Source organism: Cucurbita maxima, unplaced genomic scaffold (assembly GCF_002738345.1).
Source record: "Cucurbita maxima cultivar Rimu unplaced genomic scaffold, Cmax_1.0 Cma_Scf00021, whole genome shotgun sequence".
Classification (NCBI taxonomy): domain Eukaryota; kingdom Viridiplantae; phylum Streptophyta; class Magnoliopsida; order Cucurbitales; family Cucurbitaceae; genus Cucurbita; species Cucurbita maxima.
The window spans coordinates 1,243,151-1,265,109 of NW_019272037.1; the positions used below are offsets into that span (position 1 = coordinate 1,243,151).

General features: G+C 38.2%; 5 protein-coding genes, 1 long non-coding RNA gene and 10 other non-coding genes across 22 annotated transcripts; 3 read left to right on the forward strand and 13 right to left on the reverse strand.

Moving 5' to 3' along the window:
• Positions 1–555: 555 nt before the first annotated feature.
• LOC111495565 (probable purine permease 10) lies at positions 556–2,169 on the forward strand. Its single transcript, XM_023145661.1, has 2 exons — positions 556–679; positions 853–2,169. The coding sequence occupies exons 1-2, from the start codon at positions 577–579 to the stop codon at positions 1,965–1,967; spliced, it is 1,218 nt and encodes a 405-aa protein (XP_023001429.1). The 5' UTR covers positions 556–576; the 3' UTR covers positions 1,968–2,169.
• LOC111495620 lies at positions 595–3,226 on the reverse strand. The gene is made up of 2 exons (XR_002720328.1): positions 2,861–3,226; positions 595–666 (listed from the first exon to the last, which is right to left on the reverse strand). It is a non-coding gene; the product is annotated as an uncharacterized LOC111495620 (long non-coding RNA).
• A 2,881-nt stretch (positions 3,227–6,107) lies between these two features.
• LOC111495569 (purine permease 21-like) lies at positions 6,108–7,917 on the forward strand. Of its 2 annotated transcripts, none has more exons than XM_023145664.1 (3): positions 6,108–6,206; positions 6,715–7,314; positions 7,391–7,917. In XM_023145664.1, exons 1-3 carry the CDS (start codon positions 6,170–6,172, stop codon positions 7,891–7,893), a joined length of 1,140 nt encoding a protein of 379 aa, XP_023001432.1. In that variant the 5' UTR covers positions 6,108–6,169; the 3' UTR covers positions 7,894–7,917. The 2 variants fall into 2 exon arrangements, with proteins under 2 accessions (XP_023001432.1, XP_023001433.1); XM_023145665.1 differs by having other exon boundaries at positions 6,718–7,314.
• Positions 7,918–8,154: 237 nt separating this feature from the next.
• On the reverse strand, positions 8,155–9,877 carry LOC111495586 (chlorophyll a-b binding protein of LHCII type 1-like). Its single transcript, XM_023145690.1, has 2 exons — positions 9,511–9,877; positions 8,155–8,757 (listed from the first exon to the last, which is right to left on the reverse strand). The coding sequence occupies exons 1-2, from the start codon at positions 9,816–9,818 to the stop codon at positions 8,268–8,270; spliced, it is 798 nt and encodes a 265-aa protein (XP_023001458.1). The 5' UTR covers positions 9,819–9,877; the 3' UTR covers positions 8,155–8,267.
• Positions 9,878–10,824: 947 nt separating this feature from the next.
• LOC111495590 lies at positions 10,825–12,213 on the forward strand. Of its 3 annotated transcripts, none has more exons than XM_023145696.1 (3): positions 10,825–10,954; positions 11,036–11,671; positions 12,195–12,213. In XM_023145696.1, exons 1-2 carry the CDS (start codon positions 10,865–10,867, stop codon positions 11,663–11,665), a joined length of 720 nt encoding a protein of 239 aa, XP_023001464.1. In that variant the 5' UTR covers positions 10,825–10,864; the 3' UTR covers positions 11,666–11,671; positions 12,195–12,213. The 3 variants fall into 3 exon arrangements, with proteins under 3 accessions (XP_023001464.1, XP_023001463.1, XP_023001462.1); XM_023145695.1 differs by lacking the exon at positions 12,195–12,213 and adding an exon at positions 11,847–11,938; XM_023145694.1 differs by lacking the exon at positions 12,195–12,213 and having other exon boundaries at positions 11,036–11,938.
• Positions 12,214–12,994: 781 nt separating this feature from the next.
• TRNAL-UAG lies at positions 12,995–13,074 on the reverse strand. The gene has a single exon. It is a non-coding gene; the product is annotated as a tRNA-Leu (tRNA).
• A 104-nt stretch (positions 13,075–13,178) lies between these two features.
• Positions 13,179–13,258, reverse strand: TRNAL-UAG. Its single transcript has one exon. It is a non-coding gene; the product is annotated as a tRNA-Leu (tRNA).
• Positions 13,259–13,362: 104 nt separating this feature from the next.
• On the reverse strand, positions 13,363–13,442 carry TRNAL-UAG. The gene has a single exon. It is a non-coding gene; the product is annotated as a tRNA-Leu (tRNA).
• A 171-nt stretch (positions 13,443–13,613) lies between these two features.
• TRNAL-UAG lies at positions 13,614–13,693 on the reverse strand. Its single transcript has one exon. It is a non-coding gene; the product is annotated as a tRNA-Leu (tRNA).
• A 104-nt stretch (positions 13,694–13,797) lies between these two features.
• TRNAL-UAG lies at positions 13,798–13,877 on the reverse strand. Its single transcript has one exon. It is a non-coding gene; the product is annotated as a tRNA-Leu (tRNA).
• A 104-nt stretch (positions 13,878–13,981) lies between these two features.
• On the reverse strand, positions 13,982–14,061 carry TRNAL-UAG. Its single transcript has one exon. It is a non-coding gene; the product is annotated as a tRNA-Leu (tRNA).
• A 105-nt stretch (positions 14,062–14,166) lies between these two features.
• On the reverse strand, positions 14,167–14,246 carry TRNAL-UAG. Its single transcript has one exon. It is a non-coding gene; the product is annotated as a tRNA-Leu (tRNA).
• A 104-nt stretch (positions 14,247–14,350) lies between these two features.
• Positions 14,351–14,430, reverse strand: TRNAL-UAG. Its single transcript has one exon. It is a non-coding gene; the product is annotated as a tRNA-Leu (tRNA).
• A 97-nt stretch (positions 14,431–14,527) lies between these two features.
• TRNAL-UAG lies at positions 14,528–14,607 on the reverse strand. The gene has a single exon. It is a non-coding gene; the product is annotated as a tRNA-Leu (tRNA).
• A 104-nt stretch (positions 14,608–14,711) lies between these two features.
• On the reverse strand, positions 14,712–14,791 carry TRNAL-UAG. The gene has a single exon. It is a non-coding gene; the product is annotated as a tRNA-Leu (tRNA).
• A 909-nt stretch (positions 14,792–15,700) lies between these two features.
• On the reverse strand, positions 15,701–21,902 carry LOC111495544 (SET and MYND domain-containing protein 4). 4 transcript variants are annotated; one of them, XM_023145627.1, is made up of 15 exons: positions 21,586–21,900; positions 21,353–21,490; positions 20,969–21,055; positions 20,751–20,822; positions 20,430–20,631; positions 19,424–19,539; positions 18,731–19,123; positions 18,410–18,544; positions 18,170–18,304; positions 17,913–18,068; positions 17,445–17,684; positions 17,177–17,286; positions 16,927–17,041; positions 16,670–16,750; positions 15,701–16,141 (listed from the first exon to the last, which is right to left on the reverse strand). In XM_023145627.1, the coding sequence occupies exons 1-15, from the start codon at positions 21,766–21,768 to the stop codon at positions 15,920–15,922; spliced, it is 2,385 nt and encodes a 794-aa protein (XP_023001395.1). In that variant the 5' UTR covers positions 21,769–21,900; the 3' UTR covers positions 15,701–15,919. The 4 variants fall into 4 exon arrangements, with proteins under 4 accessions (XP_023001395.1, XP_023001396.1, XP_023001399.1 ...); XM_023145628.1 differs by having other exon boundaries at positions 21,640–21,899; XM_023145631.1 differs by having other exon boundaries at positions 21,582–21,663.
• Between the last annotated feature and the right edge of the window lie 57 nt (positions 21,903–21,959).

The following is a 21,959-nucleotide window of genomic DNA, read 5'->3' on the forward strand; positions in this document are numbered from 1 at the left end:
TCGAAGTAATGAGAAGGGGCTAACAATTTTAATATCTTAAATAAATTTTTGTTTTTAACTAAAAGTAAAATTACATATTACTTGGGTGAATTTGAGTAATTACAGTCTCTATCTTTATTTCCATGTTTCGATAATCCCTTATCGAATAAGCCAACCTCAGCATAAATTATATTTCAAAGTTACAGTAAAAAAAATCACAATCAATACCAAATTATTCTTTTTAAAAAAACCAATTATTCTAACTTAACTTGGTATTTTGCAAACCTTCAACAGAAGAAATGTTTTTCTAACTTGGTCTTATATTCTCTAAAAAGTGGATTCTACCACACATCAACTTGATCTCTCATAGCCCATCCAAGCAGACTTGCTGTCACAGGAACTCTACACTATTTATTGAACTATTTTCTTCATATCATAAACAAATTGAAGTGTAATTTACACACAACTGGGTCAACTTTTTTGTCCAAGAAGGGGATAAAAGGGAAGAACATTGTTTTGGATTGTTCTTCACTGAGAGAAAAAAAAAAAAACAAAGTTGCAGGCTTCTTATGATGAGCTAATGAATCAATTCTTTGAATGGTCTGTTCTTTCTTCTTCATAGGTTCCTCACCATCTCTCTCAGGAAGCTCTTCACTTTCAGCCATGGCAGAAGCTCAAGAAAAGTGCCTGCAAATTACAGGTAATTCCAGCAAATCAATGGCAGACTAAAAAGAAGATAGAAATTTTGTATGCTTCTTGTTCCATTCTGTATCAGTGGAAAAGAGCTTAGAGAAAAAGGGAGAATCAACTCGTCAGCAGCCATTGAAATATTTTATGTTCTCTCTTCTAATCTTATTTTGTTTAAATTGTCAGATAACTTAGAAGCAGATCAGATAACCAAAGGATCAAACTCCATGGAATCTTCAGAAACAATCACCAACCAAACAAGAATCACCCACAAAGCCAATTACAAGAAGTGGGTTAAGATCTTTCTCTACATAATCTTTCTCCTTCTAGGACAGTCAGTGGCTACCCTCCTTGGAAGACTCTACTTTGACAAAGGAGGCAAAAGCAAATGGCTTGGAACCTTGGTCCAAGTAGCAGGCTTCCCCATCTTCCTTCCTTATTACATCATAAGAGCAACCAAACGAAGAACAAACAGGAACAATATTTCCCACACAGAACAACAACCAACTCTGTTGAAGCTAGCTCTGGTTTATGTCTCATTGGGGCTGTTTTTAGCTGCAGATTGCTACTTATTCTCCATTGGTCTCATGTACCTCCCTGTCTCCACTTATTCCCTCCTCTCTTCCTCACAATTAGCCTTCAATGCCATCTTCTCCTTCTTCCTCAATTCCCAAAAGTTCACTCCTTCAATCATCAACTCCCTTGTTGTTCTTACCATCTCCTCAACCCTCCTTGTCTTTCAAACAGAATCAGAGAGCTCAGCCTACAACAAGGCCTCTAAGGCCAAATACATCATTGGCTTCATCTGCACGGTCGCTGGATCAGCATGCTATGGCCTAGTGCTTTCTTTAACGCAGCTATTCTTCAACAAGCTCGTCAAAAACGAATCATTCAAGGCTATTGTGGACATGATTTGGTTCCGATCGTTTTTTGCTTGTCTGGCCATTGTTGTGGGGCTTTTTGTGAGTGGAGAGTGGAGGGGTTTGAAGAAGGAGATGAATGAGTTTGAGTTGGGGAAAGTGTCTTACATTATGACAGTGGTTTGGACTGCCATTTTGTGGAAGGTTTTCACTCTTGGGTGTGTTGGTTTGATATTTGAGGTTTCTTCTCTGTTTTCCAATGCTGTTTGTGTACTGGGGTTTCCTATAGTTCCTGTTGCGGCGGTGTTCTTGTTTCATGATAAGATGAGTGGACTGAAAGGTGTTGCCATGGCTTTGGCGGTTTGGGGTTTTGTTTCCTATGTTTATCAGCAGTATCATGATGATTTCAAGTCCAAGAAGAATCCCAGAAGTTCATTGTGAAGAAAAATGGACAAATATCAATACCAACAACTATAAGATCTCATCATTAGTATATATTATTCATATCAATAACTAACTGATTATGTCTTTTTCTTATCTTTCATGGATAGTTGTACAAGATATCAGAGATATCAATTGGTTAATAAAATCAACCTCAAATCTTTCCACAACAAATAGTTTAATTCCTAAATGATATTGTACTGAAGGTTTTGAAGATTGAAGTAGAGGTTACTAGGAAGGTTAGGCATACTCTTGAGAGATTATGCAAAAGTTCTCTTTTATTATACTCATTGTAATCCACATTCTTATTGGTAGGAAATGGTTTTAACCTAATGAAAGAGTGAATCCATACAAATCTTCGGTATAACTTCTCCGCAGTTTACTTCTTTCACGTGAAAACATAATCCAAACCTCTACAAAACTTCTCAATTTAGTGTCCATTAAGTTCTTAAATTTTGAAAGATATCAAAGATAACCTATTAGACACAAAGTTAAAGGTTTAAAAACCTATTTGACACGAACTTAAAAGTTTATAGACTAAATTCGTAATTTAATCTAGAAACTAAAATGAACCTGAAAATCACATGTAAAGTAAGGCAAGCCATGTGTTGTTTTGAAGGAGTCACATATAGTTGACAAACATGAGCGCATCGCACTAGCACCAAGAAGAGACATCTAAATGCGCACGTAAACTATGTACTCCACATGCAACAAGACAAACCCCCCACCAAATGTAGGAAGGAAGGAGTGAAGAATAAAGCCATACTCTTGAAAAGCTAATGAACTTTCAGCAATAAACCACACAACTTGCAGAATATTTTCCCACCAACACCATCGATGCGTCCCTATCAAAATCCACAATACCAAAAATATATATATACATTTATACATACCTTTCAGGACATGGGCAGTTGCATTAACATTGCGCTCCAAAGCCCCCACGTCTCTTTGGCGCATTTCGTCGAACACTTGAGGTGCCCCACTGACGTTTCGTCCAATCTTTGATTTGCAGATATAATAAAAAAAGCAGACCACCGGCAGGCAGATTCTGATTCTGCCCCACTGGCGTTTCGTTGAGAGATCCTTGAATCTTCGTAATGTTATGGCATTTGGTTGAGTTAGTGGTTTAATCATAAACCCAAAATGAATTATAGAGGTTTGACCTTAATCTCACTAAATTCATCCTAGTGTTTGAACTTGAATTCATTAAACAAAATTAATAGAGATCGAATCTTAAACCTACAAAAATATCAATCGGGATCAATCAAAGGCCCACGATAAGAATTGTTGATATGAAACACTTGATTTTTCATCCCTTCGAATGCATTTAATTGTGAAATTGTGTTCGATCCGTTGTCGAGAACCATCAAAACTGATATTAAGTTATTTTCGTATATGATATCGTACGAATAAGTCATTTTTATTTTCTTTTATAGCAGCGCATGTAAATATTATTTAATCCTATAAACGTAATAACTTAAAATTGCACAGTGTTCCAATGAGAAATTAGTTGATGTTACATTAGAACAGGAGATAATATACACTTGTGAACGTAAATGTATATGGTACAAGTACATAGTAAAACGCAATGCACAAACTAAAATGGATTCTATGAATGAGATAGGGTGTATGCATTAATGTTTAACGTGCAATTGAGTCAGTCAACAGAGATGGAAGGTTAATAGTCTATGTATGGTAATTTGAAATCAAATCGTGTGATAAATTAAAGAACAAACTTACCTGGTGCCAGTGTTTTACCATCTCGCATGCAAGCCTTCGCTTCACAGCAAGGGTTGCTTTGGTGCTATCAATAGCCATTCATAGAGTGCAATGAGCAGATGAGGAGGTTGAAGTAAGAGGAAATGTGGAACTTATATGTTTTTATTTTTACTTATTTAAAACCTCGTATTACACTCTCTTTCCCTCTCTCTACTGCTGTCTTTGATTGCCCTTGTGAACGACAATTTACGTAGAGGATCACTCTCGATCAAGGAGGGAAGAACGCCCAAACTCGAACAATGAAGCACTCTCGATCTCAGGTTTCCTACTAGATCTACGTAGAGGATCAAAAGGAACGGTCTGAGCATTTGGATCGTTCGTCTCAGGCAAGAAACGGACAAGAACGTAAGGTAAGTCTCCGACCTCGTTTGTTTTGGGATTTCGCCATAGATATGTGAGTTTCATATAATTTAGGTCTTAAAAGGATTCTTGATTTCGCCATAAATTATTTTCATCAATTTAATGGTTTTTGTCCTTACAGGTGAGGTCTAAGGGTTCGTTGGAGGCTGACGTATTCGTAGTCGCCGGAGTTTGGGTTACGCTCGCCGGAAAACTTCGGTATCTCCATGTTTCTCAATTTTTCTTTCCTCTTTGTCTCTAACTCATTTTAACATCTAACCTCTTGTTTACAAATGGAAATGATAACGACATCTAACCTTTTGTTTACAAAGGTAAATGATGATGACATCTAATCTCTCGTTTACAAATGTAAATGAGAGTGCTGTTTAACTTTTTGTCTTTACCAACTATCGTTGTGGTAGATGTATCGTCACCCGTTAATGTAATAAACGTTTTGGGTATTTGCAATATACTCTAGGTTTAAACCTAGAGTTACAGTAATTCGGTGCCTCTGCTATAGGAGGAACGGAGAGGGATGAAGAATACCAAAGTTTTCCGGCGAGTGTAACCCAAACTCCTGCGACTTTGAAAACGTCAAACCCTTAGACCTCACCTGTAAGGACAGAAACCAAGAAATGAAAAGAGAAAAGAGTGGAAGACAAACAGTTTTGTCTCGTCGAACATAAACTCCGGCGAGACAAGGACCTTTGTTAAGGATATTTAGTAATAAATTATAGTTTACCATATATATTATATTTGATATTTTATTATAAGACAAATATCTAATATTTGCCTTATTATCATAAGTATCTTTCCATTTATTGTTATTTCCATTTATTACTATTTTCATATCCTTGTAATTTATTTGATTATAAATAAGATAACTTTCAAACCATTTAGGTGGGGTGGATTATGCAAACATTCACAAAGACATTTTATTTTTTACTTTAACCGTTATTGGTGGTCTAATTGAGTTCTTGTGCTCAAAACCGACCTACTAAATTAGTTTGACACTTAACAAGATCGACTCTAGTCATTTTTGTACAAAAATTCATCAAATCAATTTCGGTCGGTTATTCGATTTGATTTATTCATCCAATACAAAGATATCGATTGAATAGTCTATTCATACACTCATAGATCGGTTAGAAATTATTGTGTTCATTTTGGCCCTATGCACATATGGGGTTGCCCAATCCAAAGTGTTGTCCTTTGTTGCTTGTGGGATTAATTTGGCTTCTTTCTCTCTCCTCCCTGACCGTCATTGCCCAATCTTATCTCTCTACTCGTACAAATCCTATTGAAATTGAGGATTATTTTATTCGAGATCAAGTGTTTCTGATACTGATTTGATCTTTGTCATACTTTATGAATCGATCAGATCGTCGATTGTTTAACCAAATCACAACCTTTTAATATTGTTTTCATCCTGACCAACTGGATCTTCAATGCTCTCATGTACCTGATTTGAAGAGAAGCTTATCGACTAATTTAGATATAACAATCTATTTTGATTTATGGGTAATAGTCGTATTTCATATTTGCTTAACGTATTCTACTTTTGAAACTTAATACCAACCTTTAACTTTAATATTTCGATGATATCAACTTATTTCCTATAAGATAATTTCTATAAAATTAATTCGGAATATATTTTTTTTTTTATAAAATAAAAATAAGAAAAGAAAGATTAGGAATTTAAGGTTAATTAGTAACACAGTAGTTGTTACATCGTTCCAAGATTTAGCCAAGGCTTAGCTCAGGACCCCACTACTCGTCGTATTTGGTTTGGTATTGTATACGAGAAAATCGAAGCAAAGAGGTACATGAATTAATTAATCCAATGTTTTTAATTTAGGACAAAAATCACTGTCTTTTTGCCCAGCTAATTTATTCTTATCTAAACCTATAACATGATTATTTTTCTTTTCCTTTTTTCTCATTGGACTGTTACTAAAATAGTATCACCGCTCAAGTACTTTAATTTGTGTCCCATCCCCTTCCCTATTTAAGACCTTCCATCTCTCATCTCTCTCCATTCTCTCATTTTTCTCTCTCTACAAAATTTCTTCCAACTTTAGGGCATGGGAGATGTTGGGGAATTGAAGCTTCAATTTGGTGGTAAGTGTTAGTCAACTCAAATTTAAACATATATCTATAAATTTTGGTTTTTTCCGCTGTGTGCCCGAGCGGTGGGTCTCCTGGTTCCTATACCATTGCATTTCCTCGTCTTTTTTTTAGTGCTTAGACTCGAAGCAATAGCTTCTAGCTAGTTCTGATAATTGCGCTCCAGTTCACTCAAAAATGGGACAACAATGATTCGCGAAAGCTGGAGTAGAACTCCTTGTAGGCAACCTAGCTTAGGGGCGAAGTAGAGCAATTTCACTCAAATAGTCATCCATGGATCAAACTTTCTCAAACCTCCACCAATACCAAAAGGCGGGAGCCAATAAATTTGAAACTTGTTCGACAAGTGCCCTTGAAACAAAAATTAACATGATAGCTGTTAACTGTTACGTCAATTTACGTGAATGATGTCATGTGTATCTTTCGATTTTTACACGTTAATTGTTGTGTCAATTTTGAAACATCTGACATGTTTTGTAATTGTGGTTGTTGTATGAAAAAGAAGACGAGAAAGCGAGCCCGAAAAAGCAAACGAGCTCCATTAACCTAAGCCAACCGAGAAGAAGCCCAAGAATCGAAGTAAATTACAAAAGATGGCTAAGAATTGGTGTTTACACGGGGCTGCTCATTGCAGGCCAATCAGTGGGAACTATGCTTGGGAGGCTCTACTTTGACAAAGGTGGCAAAAGCAAATGGTTGGCAACTCTAGTTACATTGATAGGCTTTCCCATTCTCCTCCCACTCTACATGATAAAATCACCCAAAACCCCATCCTCAAACATCACCCTCCAATCAAACCCACCCACGGCTACAAAACTTGCCTTTGTCTATGTCTCTCTCGGTCTCCTTGTTGCCATTGGTTGCTTTCTTTACTCCGTGGGCCTCATGTACCTTCCTGTGTCGACCTACTCCCTCATTTGTGCCTCACAATTGGCCTTCAATGCCTTCTTTTCTTACTTCCTTAACTCCCTTATCTTCACCCCATTCATCCTCAATTCTCTTGTTCTTCTCACTATCTCCTCCTCTCTCCTCATGTTTCAACCCGAACCCGTCTCCGACAGAGGCCCTAACCACCTTGCTTCTCGAGCTAAGTTCATTACAGGTAAGATTCTAAATCACCGTCGATGTATATCATTAACCGTAGAATTCAAATATCGACATGTTCTTGTTGATTACAGGATTTGTTTGCACGGTGGCGGCCTCGGCCGGGTACGGGTTGATGTTGTCATTAACCCAACTAGCCTTCAAGAAAGTCATAAAAAAGGAGACTTTCAAGGCAGTTATGGACATGATAATTTACCAATCAATTGTTTCAAGCTCAGCCATATTGATAGGCTTCTTTGCAAGTGGGGAATGGAGAAGTTTGAAGAGGGAAATGGATGGGTTCCATTTGGGTAAGGCTTCGTACGTAATGACTTTGGTTTGGACAGCCATAAGCTGGCAGCTTTTCTCGGTTGGCTGCGTGGGCCTCATTTTTGAGGTTTCTTCCCTCTTTTCCAACGCCATTAGCGCTTTGGGTTTGCCCATTGTGCCTGTTTTTGCTGTCCTTTTCTTTCATGACAAAATGGATGGCATCAAAATTGTGTCCATGATTTTGGCTGTGTGGGGGTTTGTTTCTTATGGTTATCAGAATTATCTTGATGATTTGAACGAATCCTCTACAGTTGAAAGAGATTCGTGAATGAATATGATATGGTTAGTTTAATGCACGATATTACAATGTTGTTTTAATTCTGCTTGTATTTATTAGGTTTATGAATTTTAAAAAATAAATATTATATGAGATACAAGATAGGATACGATGTAATCATTCATTACATACTTTTAAAGTTAGAGATCTATTGACACAAAATTAAAATTATATGTAACAGGTAAGCACTTTGAATTGTCGTGGATGAACGATATTCCTTTCATGATTCATGAGCTCATTAGAATTAATTTTGATATAGAACCACATGTTATTTCATTTGATTTTGGTTTAAAGATGGAGAACTAAAATTAATAAAGCACAGTCGTTTCGTTCTCAAAAGCACTCTAGGAACAAACAATTGTAGTTTATTTTCCAGGGACAAAGTTGGTGGCGTAAGCCCAAGCATTGTTGTTGACTGGGTCAGCAAGGTGATCGGCAAGATTCTCCAATGGGCCCTTTCCAGTCACGATGGCCTGAACAAAGAAGCCGAACATCGAGAACATGGCCAATCTCCCATTCTTAAGCTCCTTCACCTTCAGCTCTGCAAAGGCTTCCGGGTCATCTGCAAGTCCCAACGGGTCAAAGCTCCCACCCGGGTATATCGGATCCGTCACCTCCCCCAATGGCCCACCGGCAATACGGTATCCCTCAACCGCCCCCATCAGAACCACCTGCGATGCCCATATGGCTAGAATGCTTTGGGCGTGGATCAAGCTCGGGTTCCCCAAGTAGTCGAGCCCACCTTCGCTGAAGATCTGAGAACCTGCCTTGAACCACACCGCTTCCCCAAACTTCACGCCGTTGCGGGATAGAAGCTCCGGGAACACGCACCCCAAGGCTCCGAGCATAGCCCACCTGTAAAATGGCCGACCCAAGAAAAAAACAAAACTTTTAAAAATCACTGACCTCGTAACAATAGAATTCTAACTTTGAGACTCTCTCCTGACTATCAATTCTCAACTATATTCTCCCCTCTCGAATAAACTACTGTCATTTGTTACTTTTGACATCACTTTTTATTCTTGATTAAACATTTAAGGATTCTATTAGCATCACTTAGTTAAAAACATGACACCCTGAAACAAAATACACTATAGAGTCTCTCCTGAAATCTATAGAGCCCTCGAACACATCTCCTTAATCGAGGCTCAACTCCCTTTTCTGGAGTTCTCAAATAAACTACATTATTTGTTCACTTGAGTCACTTTTGACTACACCATTATTCTTTGTTCGATATTTGATGATTTTATTGATATAACTAAGTTAAGAGCATGACATCTTCGAACAAATTATATAATAGAGCCTCCCGCGAGGCCTATAGAACCTTGAATAGCCTCCCTTTAATCGAGTTTCGACTCCTTTTTTTGGAGTCCTAGAACAAAGTACCTCTTGTTTGACACTTGAGTCATTTTTTAATATAGTGATTCTATTAGCATGACTAAGTTAAGGACATGACACAAATAATATGTTGAAAATCATATATCTTCACTATGATATTGTCCATTTTGAACGTAAGCTATTGTGACTTTGTTTTGGACTCTCAAATATAAACTCATAATCATTCCCTAAATTAGCTTCTATTTTTAATGTTTTTGAAAGAGTTCTTACCTCGAGTGGATAACTTCGAGCTCACGGTTCTTGGCGAAGGTCTCAGGGTCAGCAGAAAGTCCGGCAGTGTCCCAGCCATAGTCACCGGGGAACTCCCCGGTGAGGTAGGACGGAGACTCGCCGGAGAATGGACCCAAATACTTGACACGGTCAGGTCCGTACCATGGGCTTCCAGAAGAAACAGATTTGGCGGCGGATTTCCTCATGCTGACTCTGCCATTGCCGACAAGCTCCGAGGAGGAGGGAGTGAGTTTAACTGCCTTTCCGGCAAGAGACGGAGAGGAGAGAGCCATTGCAGAGGCCGCCATTGCAAGAAAGGATCACAGAAATGAAACGCGTTCAAAGTTGCTAGCTGGTGGAGTCATGAGAAAGCCGTTGAGATTCAGTTTTTAAATACAGAAGATTGTTATCGTGGGAAAATCAACGTGTATGATTTCATTGGCTGTGAATCTCCACGTAGCGATTCTTACGCCTAGAAGAAATGTTTTTTTTTTTATAATTAATTTCGGAATATCGTGTTGTCCTAGTTGTCAGCCAATCAAGAACCATCGGCAGCTGCGGCACCAGATATTCTAATCTTTAGCTGAGTGAAGTTTCTTGGTATCGAAGATTTATTTGAGATATTGGATAAGATATCATGATCTACACTTCCTTATCCCAATTATCTTGTCGGAGGAACAAAGATTCCAACCAAAATTACAAACTCAAAAGTAGGATAATGTGAAAATTAAAAAAAGAAAAAAAAAACGAAACATTTCTTTTAAGAGTGTGAAAACATCTCTCTAGCAGCACGTGTTTTAATATTGTGAGACTGACGACGATATGTAATAAGCTAAAATGGGTAATATCAACCTACAGGGGAGATTCATTGTAAAAAATGAAGGACAGATCAAACTTGAGGCAAATATTGATTGTGAGATCTCGTATCGGTTGGAGAGAGTTATACGTAACGGGTCAACATGAACAATAACAACTATCGATGATGATTCATTGTAAGAATTTCACACACGTATATATTGAATTAAAAAAAATGACATTGGAATAAATAGGAGATATATAATGAAGGGATGCGAGAGAGATTATATGATGACTAAGAAAAAATTTAAAAGACTAAAAAATTTAGAGGGTGGGATTGTCATTACCAAATATTTATTTGTGCAGTACATTAGCAAATTTTAAAAAATATCAAAATTTAAACAATAAATTTATAAATTTAAAAGGGTAAGAAATAAAGTTTATGAATTAAATTTCAAATTTTTACAAATTAATACGTGTGTATGATTATATGTGCACGCGCGAAATTTGACACCAAATTTTGTTAGATCGCTTTGCCTCTCATCCGAGACATTGCCGCATGTTCATGGGTGAAAAAATGCCGCCACCGCCACCGCCACCGCCGCCGTCTATATCTCTGCACTCCAGTTTCTTTTCGTCTCTTAAGCAGGTAACTCCCAATTTCAATTCAATTTCCCCTCCCTCTCCCCTGTTTTTCCCCATATGTTTCTTAAATTGATTCACTAAACAGGTCGAAAAACGCCTTAAATTAGACAATCCATCGCAACGGGACGCTCTTCGTCCACCATCGCCACGAAGAGCACCGTCATTGCCAGTAGAAATCAGTTCTTCTTCATCGGTCGAAGAGTCCCTGAGCACTCCCATGTACCTTCATTTGTCCCAAACCAACACAGCCTCCTCCTTACAAGAAAGCAGCGAACCGCCTCCCGAATTCCTTTCGAATTCCTCAGATCTGAAATCAGAATCGAATAGTCCGAATCTCATCGACTGTGGCCAAAACCGGCCTGTAGATGACATTCAACGGCTGGTTCAACTTCTAGGGTTTGGGGATTCGTTTGAAGAAAAGGAATTGGGTGCTCGGAGTGGCTGTAATGGCTGTGAGGGTTGTGAAAGCGGGTTTTACAGCAAGATCGTTGGCCTAAAAGGCCCCAAATGTGGAAAGGAGGTGGAGAGGCTAAATGGATGGATTCAGTACTTCTGGACTGGTGGCGGTGAAGCAGAGAGATTAGAGCCTCTTAGATTGGCGTATTTACTGATGGGGAAGGCTGTTTTTGCCTCTAATGGCGGCGATAATTGTTTGGAAGGATTGGAATTCCCTTCAACTGTAGAGGATTTCTTGCTGAATGATCCTCCTGCATAATAATAGGTAATAATCCCACTTCATTATCACTTTGGTTTGTGCATAATTCTTCTTAATTTCACTAGCATGAGCAGTTTAATTGAAGCTTTGATTTCCCTTTGTGGGTCCATAATGGCCATTATTTAGCTCTATTTTCTCGTGAATACATCAGTACCTTCATTTTCATGTTCATTGTTTGAAGGTAGAAAAACTTGTGAGAAAAAACTGGTCCTGATGCCTTCAAATCCATCTCTAATTCAAACATTCAATGATGTGATGAACGCTGTTGGTTCTGATTCACTGGTTTAGTTTATGAAACTGATAATCTATCCATTGATTTCAATAAGTCACTTTTGGAGATGGTTTTACAGATGGAGAACTTGAAAATGGAAAGATGATTTTTCTACGTACTTTTGAGGAAAAGTGAACTGATTGTGTATAAGATTTGGATATTGGGCTTTTTTTTTTTTTTTTTTTGCATAATTGAAACATATTCAGATTATTTGAATTATTCCAACGATTGAAAAATAGGTTGATTTTGTGAATTTAGCAAGAAAATGGGAAGCTACGAGTATGGATAGAAATAGAAGGATACATTTATTAAAATATATATCATATTTATACAAGAGTTATACAAAAGAGCATTCAAAGCTTATAAGTGTATGCATTACATTAAGAAAATGAGTTTGGTGCATTTAACTCCCAAAATTTATTGAAAAGTAAGGTGTTTTGATATATGTCCAATAAATGTTGGACCTCACTGTGCTAAAGATGGTCTAACAGTGTCCAAACTAGAGCGATAGTACTCCCATAAGCCGAAGAAAGAGGGATGGTGACAGTTGTGGGATTTGAACCTACAACCCTTTCAGACCAGAGGCTAAATCTGGTGCCTTTGACTACCCGGCCAAACTGTCCAATTGCTAAAATTCAAAATAAAATAAAAAACAAATTGTGACAACCATGCGATTTGAACCCATGCGGACAAGAGACGAAATCTAGCGCCTTTTGCTAAAAATTGAAATAGAAAAATTCATTGATGGAAAAATAAAATAAAAAACAAATTGTGACGGCTATGAGATTTGAACCCATGCCCTTACAGAACAAAGCTTAAATCTAGTGACTTAGACCACTCGGCCAAACTATCCAATTGTTGAAAATTGAAATAGAAAAATTGACCGAGCTGTGGGATTTGAACCCACGCCCTTTCGGACCAGAGCCTAAATCTGGCGCCTTAGACCATTCGGCCAAACTGTCCAAAAATTGGAATAGAAAATTCACAGAGGAAACGCTCAATGTTGTATGGTTATAGAAAAATTCATTGATTTGAAAAATAAAATATAAAACAAATTGTGACAGCTGTGGGATTTGAATCCACGCCCTTTTGGACCAGAGCCTAAATCTGGCGCCTTAGACCACTCGGCCAAACTGTCCAATGGCTGAAAATTGAAATAGAAAAATTCACCAAGGAAACGCTCAATGTTGTATGGTTATAGAAAAATTCATTGATTTGAAAAATAAAATATAAAACAAATTGTGACAGCTGTGGGATTTGAACCCACGCCCTTTCGGACCAGAGCCTAAATCTGGCGCCTTAGACCACTCGGCCAAACTGTCCAATGGCTGAAAATTGAAATAGAAAAATTTACTGAGGAAACGCTCAATGTTGTATGGTTATAGAAAAATTCATTGATTTGAAAAATAAAATATAAAACAAATTGTGACAGCTGTGGGATTTGAACCCACGCCCTTTCGGACCAGAGCCTAAATCTGGCGCCTTAGACCACTCGGCCAAACTGTCCAATGGCTGAAATTTGAAATAGAAAAATTCACCGAGGAAACGCTCAATGTTGTATGGTTATAGAAAAATCCATTGATTTGAAAAATAAAATAAAAATCAAATTGTGACAGCTGTGGGATTTGAACCCACGCCCTTTCGGACCAGAGCCTAAATCTAATAAAAATCAAATTGTGACAGCTGTGGGATTTGAACCCACGCCCTTTCGGACCAGAGCCTAAATCTAGCGCCTTAGACCACTCGGCCAAACTGTCCAATGGCTGAAAATTGAAATAGAAAAATTCACCGAGGAAACGCTCAATGTTGTATGGTTATAGAAAAATCCATTGATTTGAAAAATAAAATAAAAAACAAATTGTGACAGCTGTGGGATTTGAACCCACGCCCTTTCGGACCAGAGCCTAAATCTGGCGCCTTAGACCACTCGGCCAAACTGTCCAATGGCTGAAAATTGAAATAGAAAAGTTCACCGAGGAAACGCTCAATGTTGTATGGTTATAGAAAAATTCATTGATTTGAAAAATAAAATAAAAAACAAATTGTGACAGCTGTGGGATTTGAACCCACGCCCTTTCGGACCAGAGCCTAAATCTGGCGCCTTAGACCACTCGGCCAAACTGTCCAATTGCTGAAAATTGAAATAGAAAAATTCACCGAGGAAACGCTCAATGTTGTATGGTTATAGAAAAATTCATTGATTTGAAAAATAAAATAAAAAAACAAATTGTGACAGCTGTGGGATTTGAACCCACGCCCTTTCGGACCAGAGCCTAAATCTGGCGCCTTAGACCACTCGGCCAAACTGTCCAATGGCTGAAAATTGAAATAGAAAAGTTCACCGAGGAAACGCTCAATGTTGTATGGTTATAGAAAAATTCATTGATTTGAAAAATAAAATATAAAACAAATTGTGACAGCTGTGGGATTTGAACCCATGCCCTTTCGAACCAGAGCCTAAATCTGGCGCCTTAGACCACTCGGCCAAACTGTCTAAAAATTGAAATTGAAAAATTCACCGAGGAAACGCTCAATGTTGTATGGTTATAGAAAAATCCATTGATTTGAAAAATAAAATAAAAAACAAATTGTGACAGCTGTGGGATTTGAACCCACGCCCTTTCGGACCAGAGCCTAAATCTGGCGCCTTAGACCACTCGGCCAAACTGTCCAATGGCTGAAAATTGAAATAGAAAAATTCACCGAGGAAACGCTCAATGTTGTATGGTTATAGAAAAATTCATTGATTTGAAAAATAAAATATAAAACAAATTGTGACAGCTGTGGGATTTGAACCCACGCCCTTTCGAACCAGAGCCTAAATCTGGCGCCTTAGACCACTCGGCCAAACTGTCTAAAAATTGAAATTGAAAAATTCACCGAGGAAACGCTCAATGTTGTATGGTTATAGACATCTGTGGGAATTGTATGACATTTGTGAGTTTTGAACCCACACCCACGCAACCTAATTCTGATAGTTTAGCTAAACTATCTAATTGTTGAGAATTGGAATAGTTGTGGGATTTGAACCCACGTCACGCCCTTTCCGACCAAATTGTGACAGCTATAGGATTTGAACCCACGCCTTTTCAAACCAGAGCCTAAATCTGGCACCTTATATAGAAAAATTTATAAAATAAAAAACAAATTGTGACAATTACGGGATTTGAACCCATGCACTTTTGAAAACAGAGCCTAAATCTGGCCTTAGACCACTTGGTCAAATTGTCCAATTGTTGAAAATTGAAATAGAAAAGTTTACCGAGGATACGTTCAATGTTGTATGATTATAGTATTCATTGATGGAAAAATAAAATAGGAAAACAAAGTGTGACTGGGATTTGAACTCACGGCCCTTTCAAAACTAGAGCCTAAATTTAGCACCTTATACCACTAGACCAAACTATATAATCACTGAAAATCAAAATAGAAAAATTCACAGAGGGAACGCTCAATGCTGTATGGTTATAGAAAAATTTATTGTGGGATTTGAACTTGCACCCTTTCAAACTAGAGCCTACATCAAGCACCTTAAACCACCCGGCCAAACTGTCTAATTGCTTAAAATTGAAATAGAAAAATTTGAACACATACCCTATCAGATCAGAGCCTAAATTTGACACCTTAAACCAATCGGCCAAATTGTCCAATTGCTTAAAATTGAAATAGAAAAATTTACGGCAATGTTATATGGGATTTGAACCCACTCCTTTTGAACTAAAGCCTAAATCTGGTGTCTTAGACCACTCGATTAAACTGTGCCATTGCTGAAAATTTGAGATAGCTAAATTCATAATGGAAAGGACCAACGTTGTATGGTTACAAAGTGCCCTAGACTACTCGACCAAACTGTCCCAAAATATGTAAATTTAGAGAAGGAACGATCAACCGTAGGAAAAAAAGGATAGACAATTGCATAGTTCTATTTCTTGAAAAAAAAAAGATCAACCGTCGACAAATTTGGGTTCCATGGCACGTTGTGATCAAACATCTGTGCTGACAAATTTGTGAGTTTCTTCCTCCAAGATGTTCAAAAATGGGAACATTGTGTTGGCATGCCATCCATAATGGCACCTGAAAATTTCACTCAATCGTTTAATGCACTCCACACCATTGCAGTCACCCACAGACAACAGAATGGAAGACAGCTTCAAGAGTTCGTTGCCAATGGCAATATGATTTTCTCCATACAACTTCTCTAGAATCTGCAAAAGCGGGAAAGTAAGGCTCGGGTTTCATTTACTCCGAACAAAATCAAGGAAGATAGTTGAGATGGAAGTTATCTCAAATCAAATACTATAACAGCTCAAGCCCACTGCTAGTAGATATTGTCTTCTTTGGACTTACCTTCAAGATTTTTAAAACACGGCTAGAGAGAGGTTTTCACATTCTTATAAAGAATGTTTCGTTCTCTTCTCCAACCGACGTGAGTTCTCACAAAAATAGAGAAAAGGAAAAAACAAAACGTTCATGATTCGGACAAAAACGAAGTATTTTCAAACGAAACAAACCGTGCAGCTTCAGTGAGAATTCAGTTTCTATTTGGTTCGAAAGGTAACCCCTCGTGGTGGCTCATCACTCTGATGTAGCACGTTGTATGTTGCAGTCGTTTATAATGTAATTTTAAGATTCCAAATGGAACTTTATATCTTTAGAATGGTCGTCACAAAAAAGTGGAGCATATTAAAACAAGTTTTACTTTCTACAATTATATCTCCATAGAGAAAGCATACCCGAATTGATGCTTTACAATGGTCTGCTGCGAGCTCGAGTTTTCCAAGCAAACAGAAGGCCTGTGACAGATTGTCTTCAGCCTACAAGAAGTGAATCATATATCATCATTTGTAGCCAACTTAACCCGAACAAGCATCGCTTAGCTAAGGTTGCAACAAGCATTGTCCACAGAGTATCGACATAGGTATCTCTACCCATTTGAGCAAATAAAAGGAAACGACAGCATATAGTGTTCAATATCGAAACGAGAACTCACTTCTGCTATACGCTTATTATATGCATGCAATGTAGACTTCAGTGAGCACAGGGCTCTCAATGCATCTGAGACTGTCGTCTCGGATACCCTATTTGAATTTATCTCCTGCTGCAACCTGTGTAAATTTGCCAGCCAGTTATCCAAGCCCAAGTGAAAGAAAAAATTCTCTTGTTATGAGCAATTATAGAACAAGTATACGACCAACGGTCCAACACTAACGGACTTGGGCAACATTGCATCAGGAAATTACCTCGTAAAGTGAATCCAGGCCTCGTCCACAGTCGAACAAGATGATTTTATATTACGATAAGATCCGCACTTCAAACAATGGCTAGGACCAGCATGAAGGAAGCTGTCAGTCTATAGAAACGCAATAGCACCATTTAGTCCCTTGCTCAAACTATTCTTAAACTTGGTAAAAGCATACAGTTTTTGTACATCTCAAACCATTGTGTTGAAGGAAAGGACTAAGAATTGGGTAGAGGTGCTTAAAAAGCACTAAAAAAAAGATACAGTACCAGCATGAAAGGCTCGAGCCTACTTTGTTCGTCGACCGTAAGTGAGTCCTTGGTTTTCTTGTTTTCACAGTTGAAGATGGATCTATCCAAGACTACGCCAAAGCAGCTTGGATTAATGCAACAAAATGCATCGAGGACAAGGTCAGATATATGCACCAATGAGCAACCACTACACTGACATTTGAAAGAGTACTCATCCTCTAGCAACTTAAGACGGTCTTTGCAGTCCAATTGACCAACCTGTCAGAGAAGTTGAATTACATTTAGCTAGGAAGAGGGGTCATATATAAGTAACAACTCAACTCATAGTGCAGATGTTGTCCTCTTTGTGAGCACAAAGAGGACAATATGTGTTAGCAATGGGCTTGGGCTGTTACAATATATGTTTTAGAAGAAAAAGTTAAAGGAACAATGATAGCAAAGGTCGTGTTTAGAAAATGTGGACCCAAGTTTGGAGAAAAGGCAAACCTGTGGACCGTATGACAACTCTAGGGGGCACCCCACTGTCACGGACGCAGTTGTCCGAATAAAGAGGGTACGTGAATTGAAATATGCATGGATGTTCGGTTTGCATGAATGGTTAAACAAGCTTCCAGTTGTATAAATAGCTTGACCTACTCTGACCTATTAAAAACCACAATGAGGAAGTGCCAACTACAAAGGATTTACTATTTAAATCAATTGAAAATTTGAAACCATAGAGAAATACAGGCTGATGAGCTTACTTGTTCCATATTACAAGTAAAAGGAGCCACGCTAGATAACCTTCCAGACTGATCTCGTGATCCCGGTGCATCGAAGGATTTCATACGAACAATAGATATAGAATTTGTTCTAATTTGGGATATAAGTATGACAATCTGCATTGATAAAGCAAATAATCCATTTCATAATTATTTTCAGGTAAATTGGGACTTTTTCATTCTTTCTAGAACAGATGATGAAGTGTAAGAGAATCAACCAACCTGCGAGATAGTGTTCTCATTTACTGGAAGTTGAGAGGGGAAAAACTGCTTAAGACAACTTGATAATATAATGGAATAGATGATACACTCCAGCTTGCTGTCAGCGTGCATTTCCGAAAAATGGTGTGAAAGATTCTACAGGAAACCATTAGAATAAGCTTAGTACTGAGTTCGTTCGGGACACGTGAGCCAAGAAGCTCTAGGAAATTCTTACGATCATGGTTCAACTCCATGTCGTGAGAGCAAAGCCAAGAATAGAGGTAGTTTTCAAGGTAAAAAAATCAAATACAATTAGTAGGGATATATAGTAATCAGAAGTACCAACATATCCACAAGGTTAGAAGCATCTGCAAAGACACCTCCCTGTCCTACAAATTTAGCCAGTATTCGCCCAGCCAAAACTATTTCAGATGGCAAAATTGCAGGCCAGTGCACACCATCACATTCATGTTTATGTTCAGGAACATCATCAGTCCTTAAGTCAGCAAAACTGGGCGAAGTTATTTCTTGAACATACTTTCTGAGGTCATCAGATAGATCTTTTAAAATCTCTTTATTATCTGGAACGTTTTGTAACATTCGACCCCCGGCTTGTATTTGGCAACGTTGTGAGCAGTACAGAGGAATCGAGCACGATGGACAGGGTACTTTATCTGCTGGTAGCTCATTCAAGCAGTAATGGCAATGAGTTTCTCTACAATGCTTCAATATTACCTGCCAGTCAAAAGCACAGTAAATATTATGACTTTTAAGTCAGAAAAACTGACTGGATTGTTGTCAACCCTTTAGAGAGACCGTATACAGAATAACTTTCTCGTGAAAATATAGTCTTTTGACATTAAGTGTCCTCTGGGCTGGGGGAAAGCTCCTAGACAGTCACAGTCGTGTATGTTCCAGACTTCGAGGCAGTATAAAGTGTAAAGTTGAGAGAAGTTGTCAAAGAAAAAGGTGAAAACAAACAGTATGGACAATAGAATGCGTACCCCATGATTTAGAAGATAAATATGTACTCACCAAGGCATAAGGTTCTTCAACATGGACCAAGGATGATGGAGGTATCTCAATGGGTGAAACCATTCCTCTACCTTTATTCGACGTGGTGACATGTAATTTTACTTGAATTGGCTCATCTGTAACACAATAAGGCTAGTTTTTAACAAGTAACCGAGTAAAGAATACCTATGGTCAACACATAAGAAGTAGAAACCAAAATGTTTTATTTATTTGGTTTTCCTGTTGGAAGTTTGATAAGCTTCCGCTGACGTGCATATACTTGTAGCCAGGGGAAGGGAGAAAGATTGAGGGAGTGTATGATGTAATGAATTTTGTGGATCCCAATCATATTAGCTACTTAGGGAGTTGACAGAGAGGGAATATAGAGGGAAGATAGAGTCTAGCAGGAGGCGTCGTTTTGGAAAATTGTACTTGTTCTCTAAGTGAGAAAGGGAGAGGAAGGGAGCTCTCTAATCACCCCATATATCACAAAATAACCCAAATTGTGAGATCCCAACGTTGGTTGGAGAGCGGAATGAAGCATTCCATAAAAGGGTGTGGAAACCTCTCCCTAGTAGATGTGTTTTAAAACCTTGAGTGGAAGCCCAAAGAGGACAATATCTGCTAGCGGTGGGCTTGAGCTATTACAAATGGTATCAGATCCGAACACCGGACGGTGTGCTAGCAAGGACGTTACGCCTCGAAGGGAGTGGATTGTGAGATCCCACATTAGTTGGAGAGGGGAACGAAGCATTCCGTATAAGGGTGTGGAAACCTCTCCCTAGTAGACACATTTGAAAATCTTGAAGGAAAAGCCCAAAGAGGACAATATCGGTTAGCAGCGAGCTTGAGATGTTACACAAGCCCTAACTATGAGAGCCACCCTTTGGGGACCTCTACAGAAACAAGTTGAAAAGGCTTTTCCCCTCAATTAGGAAAGACTAGACTAGCTTGACACCACTGTTCTGAGGATTCTTGGGTTAATTATTCAATAAAATTAGCATAAGGACTTAAACATGAGACATACCAAAATCGTCTAATTTGTTGTTGTTGCTATGTTCCTGTACTGTATTTGACCTCTTGTACTGACGTTGGATGATCTTCAACTCGTCGTCTACCTGCTTCTTTCCATTGAATGATACCTCCACATTCTTAGAAATTTGAAAGTCACGGATAGCATCATGAAAATTTCCCATACTAGCATTTGCTTTACCTCTTCTATACCATGCCTATAGAACAAGAAAAAAACAAGATATGGCTAATGGAAAGAATAAGACAACAGGGAAGATCGAACAAGTGGATTATAAGGAATATCCACAAACATAATATGATATGAAATTAATTTCACCTTTGCATAGTTTGATGAAATTTGAAGTGTTCTATTGCAATCACGTAAACACTCCAATTGCAGATCCATTTTCTGAAGGAAGCATAAAGCAGATGGATTAGTGTCAATGAAAGAACCTACATCAATCAGTTCATTCATCAATTTGCAATAATTTATTACTTTTTCTCTTTTATTATAGTTTTACATTAAATATAAATCAACCGAAGGACCGAACTCACAAGCAAAACTGATGCTCGATTCACATATAAGGTTGCAACCAAATTCTTATCCATGTCAACAGCATTCATTGGAGCCACTTGCAGTGCCTGTGGGCGTTACAAGAATAGGCGGGAAACGCGAAATCTCAGTCAGAAAAGGTTGAAGCCTAGGTGTGTACTGTTGTAATGTAAAACAATCCTGGAATAAAGCATTTGAATAATACTAAGTTTCATCCTTCATTGTAAGTTGAAGTTGTAGGCCAATCCTGAAATCTATAAAACTAATACTAACCCACTATGAATTGGCACAAGAAAACCCAGTTTTCCGCACAAACTGGAAAAATGGTTTCCATTGCAGCATGGCCTCAACTCAAGATAAGTATCAAATGAATGAAACTTGCATACCTGGGAATAATAAACCAACGCAGTAGCATAATCCCCCTTCAAGAAGCATTGATTTCCCTGGCGCTTCAACTCCAGAGCAGCGTCCTTCTTCTTACCACAGAGAGCATTTTCAGGGTCCATTGTCAAATCCCCGATTAACTGAGACGGACATTAGAGCAAAACCCATCATCAAAAATTGCCCATATTCATCCAGAGTTACATTGGAAGCGTAACCCATATGCTAATTTACCTACTTTTCCAGAGAGAAATGGAAGAAAAATACGAGGCCGTTTGCAACCAAAGCTTACTTGGAAGAAGAGCTGGGATTGCTGAAAAAGGCGTAATAAGAAAGAACACGATGAGGGAAGATCATCGACGGTGCTTGAACCCACCGTCTGCTCCAAGTTCTTCGGCACCAGTGACTTCAGCTTCTCCATAGTGTACGCTCCCAAGAATGAACACTGTCACCAGTCGATCTTTCCTTGAAGTCTTAAACTTTCAAGGCATCACAATTTAGGATTGTTTATTTATTTAATTAATCATTTTGAATGAAAATTCATTTCCACAATCATTTAAAATACATAGAATGAATAAATAAATAAATAAACAATTAGACTGAATAAATAGG

Excerpts from the sequence above, each read along its gene's own strand:
- LOC111495565 (XM_023145661.1), top strand. The coding sequence starts at position 577 with ATGGTCTGTTCTTTCTTCTTCATAGGTTCCTCACCATCTCTCTCAGGA. Across the intron at positions 680-852 it reads AAAGTGCCTGCAAATTACAG|ATAACTTAGAAGCAGATCAG; the intron begins GTAATTCCAGCA and ends TTAAATTGTCAG.
- LOC111495569 (XM_023145664.1), top strand. The coding sequence starts at position 6,170 with ATGGGAGATGTTGGGGAATTGAAGCTTCAATTTGGTG. Across the intron at positions 6,207-6,714 it reads ATTGAAGCTTCAATTTGGTG|AAGACGAGAAAGCGAGCCCG; the intron begins GTAAGTGTTAGT and ends TGTATGAAAAAG. Across the intron at positions 7,315-7,390 it reads TCGAGCTAAGTTCATTACAG|GATTTGTTTGCACGGTGGCG; the intron begins GTAAGATTCTAA and ends TGTTGATTACAG.
- LOC111495586 (XM_023145690.1), bottom strand. The coding sequence starts at position 9,818 with ATGGCGGCCTCTGCAATGGCTCTCTCCTCTCCGTCTCTTGCCGGAAAG. Across the intron at positions 8,758-9,510 it reads CTCGAAGTTATCCACTCGAG|GTGGGCTATGCTCGGAGCCT; the intron begins GTAAGAACTCTT and ends GCCATTTTACAG.
- LOC111495590 (XM_023145696.1), top strand. The coding sequence starts at position 10,865 with ATGTTCATGGGTGAAAAAATGCCGCCACCGCCACCGCCACCGCCGCCG. Across the intron at positions 10,955-11,035 it reads TCTTTTCGTCTCTTAAGCAG|GTCGAAAAACGCCTTAAATT; the intron begins GTAACTCCCAAT and ends TTCACTAAACAG.
- LOC111495544 (XM_023145627.1), bottom strand. The coding sequence starts at position 21,768 with ATGGAGAAGCTGAAGTCACTGGTGCCGAAGAACTTGGAGCAGACGGTG. Across the intron at positions 18,069-18,169 it reads TTACTTGTAATATGGAACAA|GTCAGAGTAGGTCAAGCTAT; the intron begins GTAAGCTCATCA and ends GGTTTTTAATAG. Across the intron at positions 17,042-17,176 it reads GCCTGGATTCACTTTACGAG|GTTGCAGCAGGAGATAAATT; the intron begins GTAATTTCCTGA and ends AAATTTACACAG.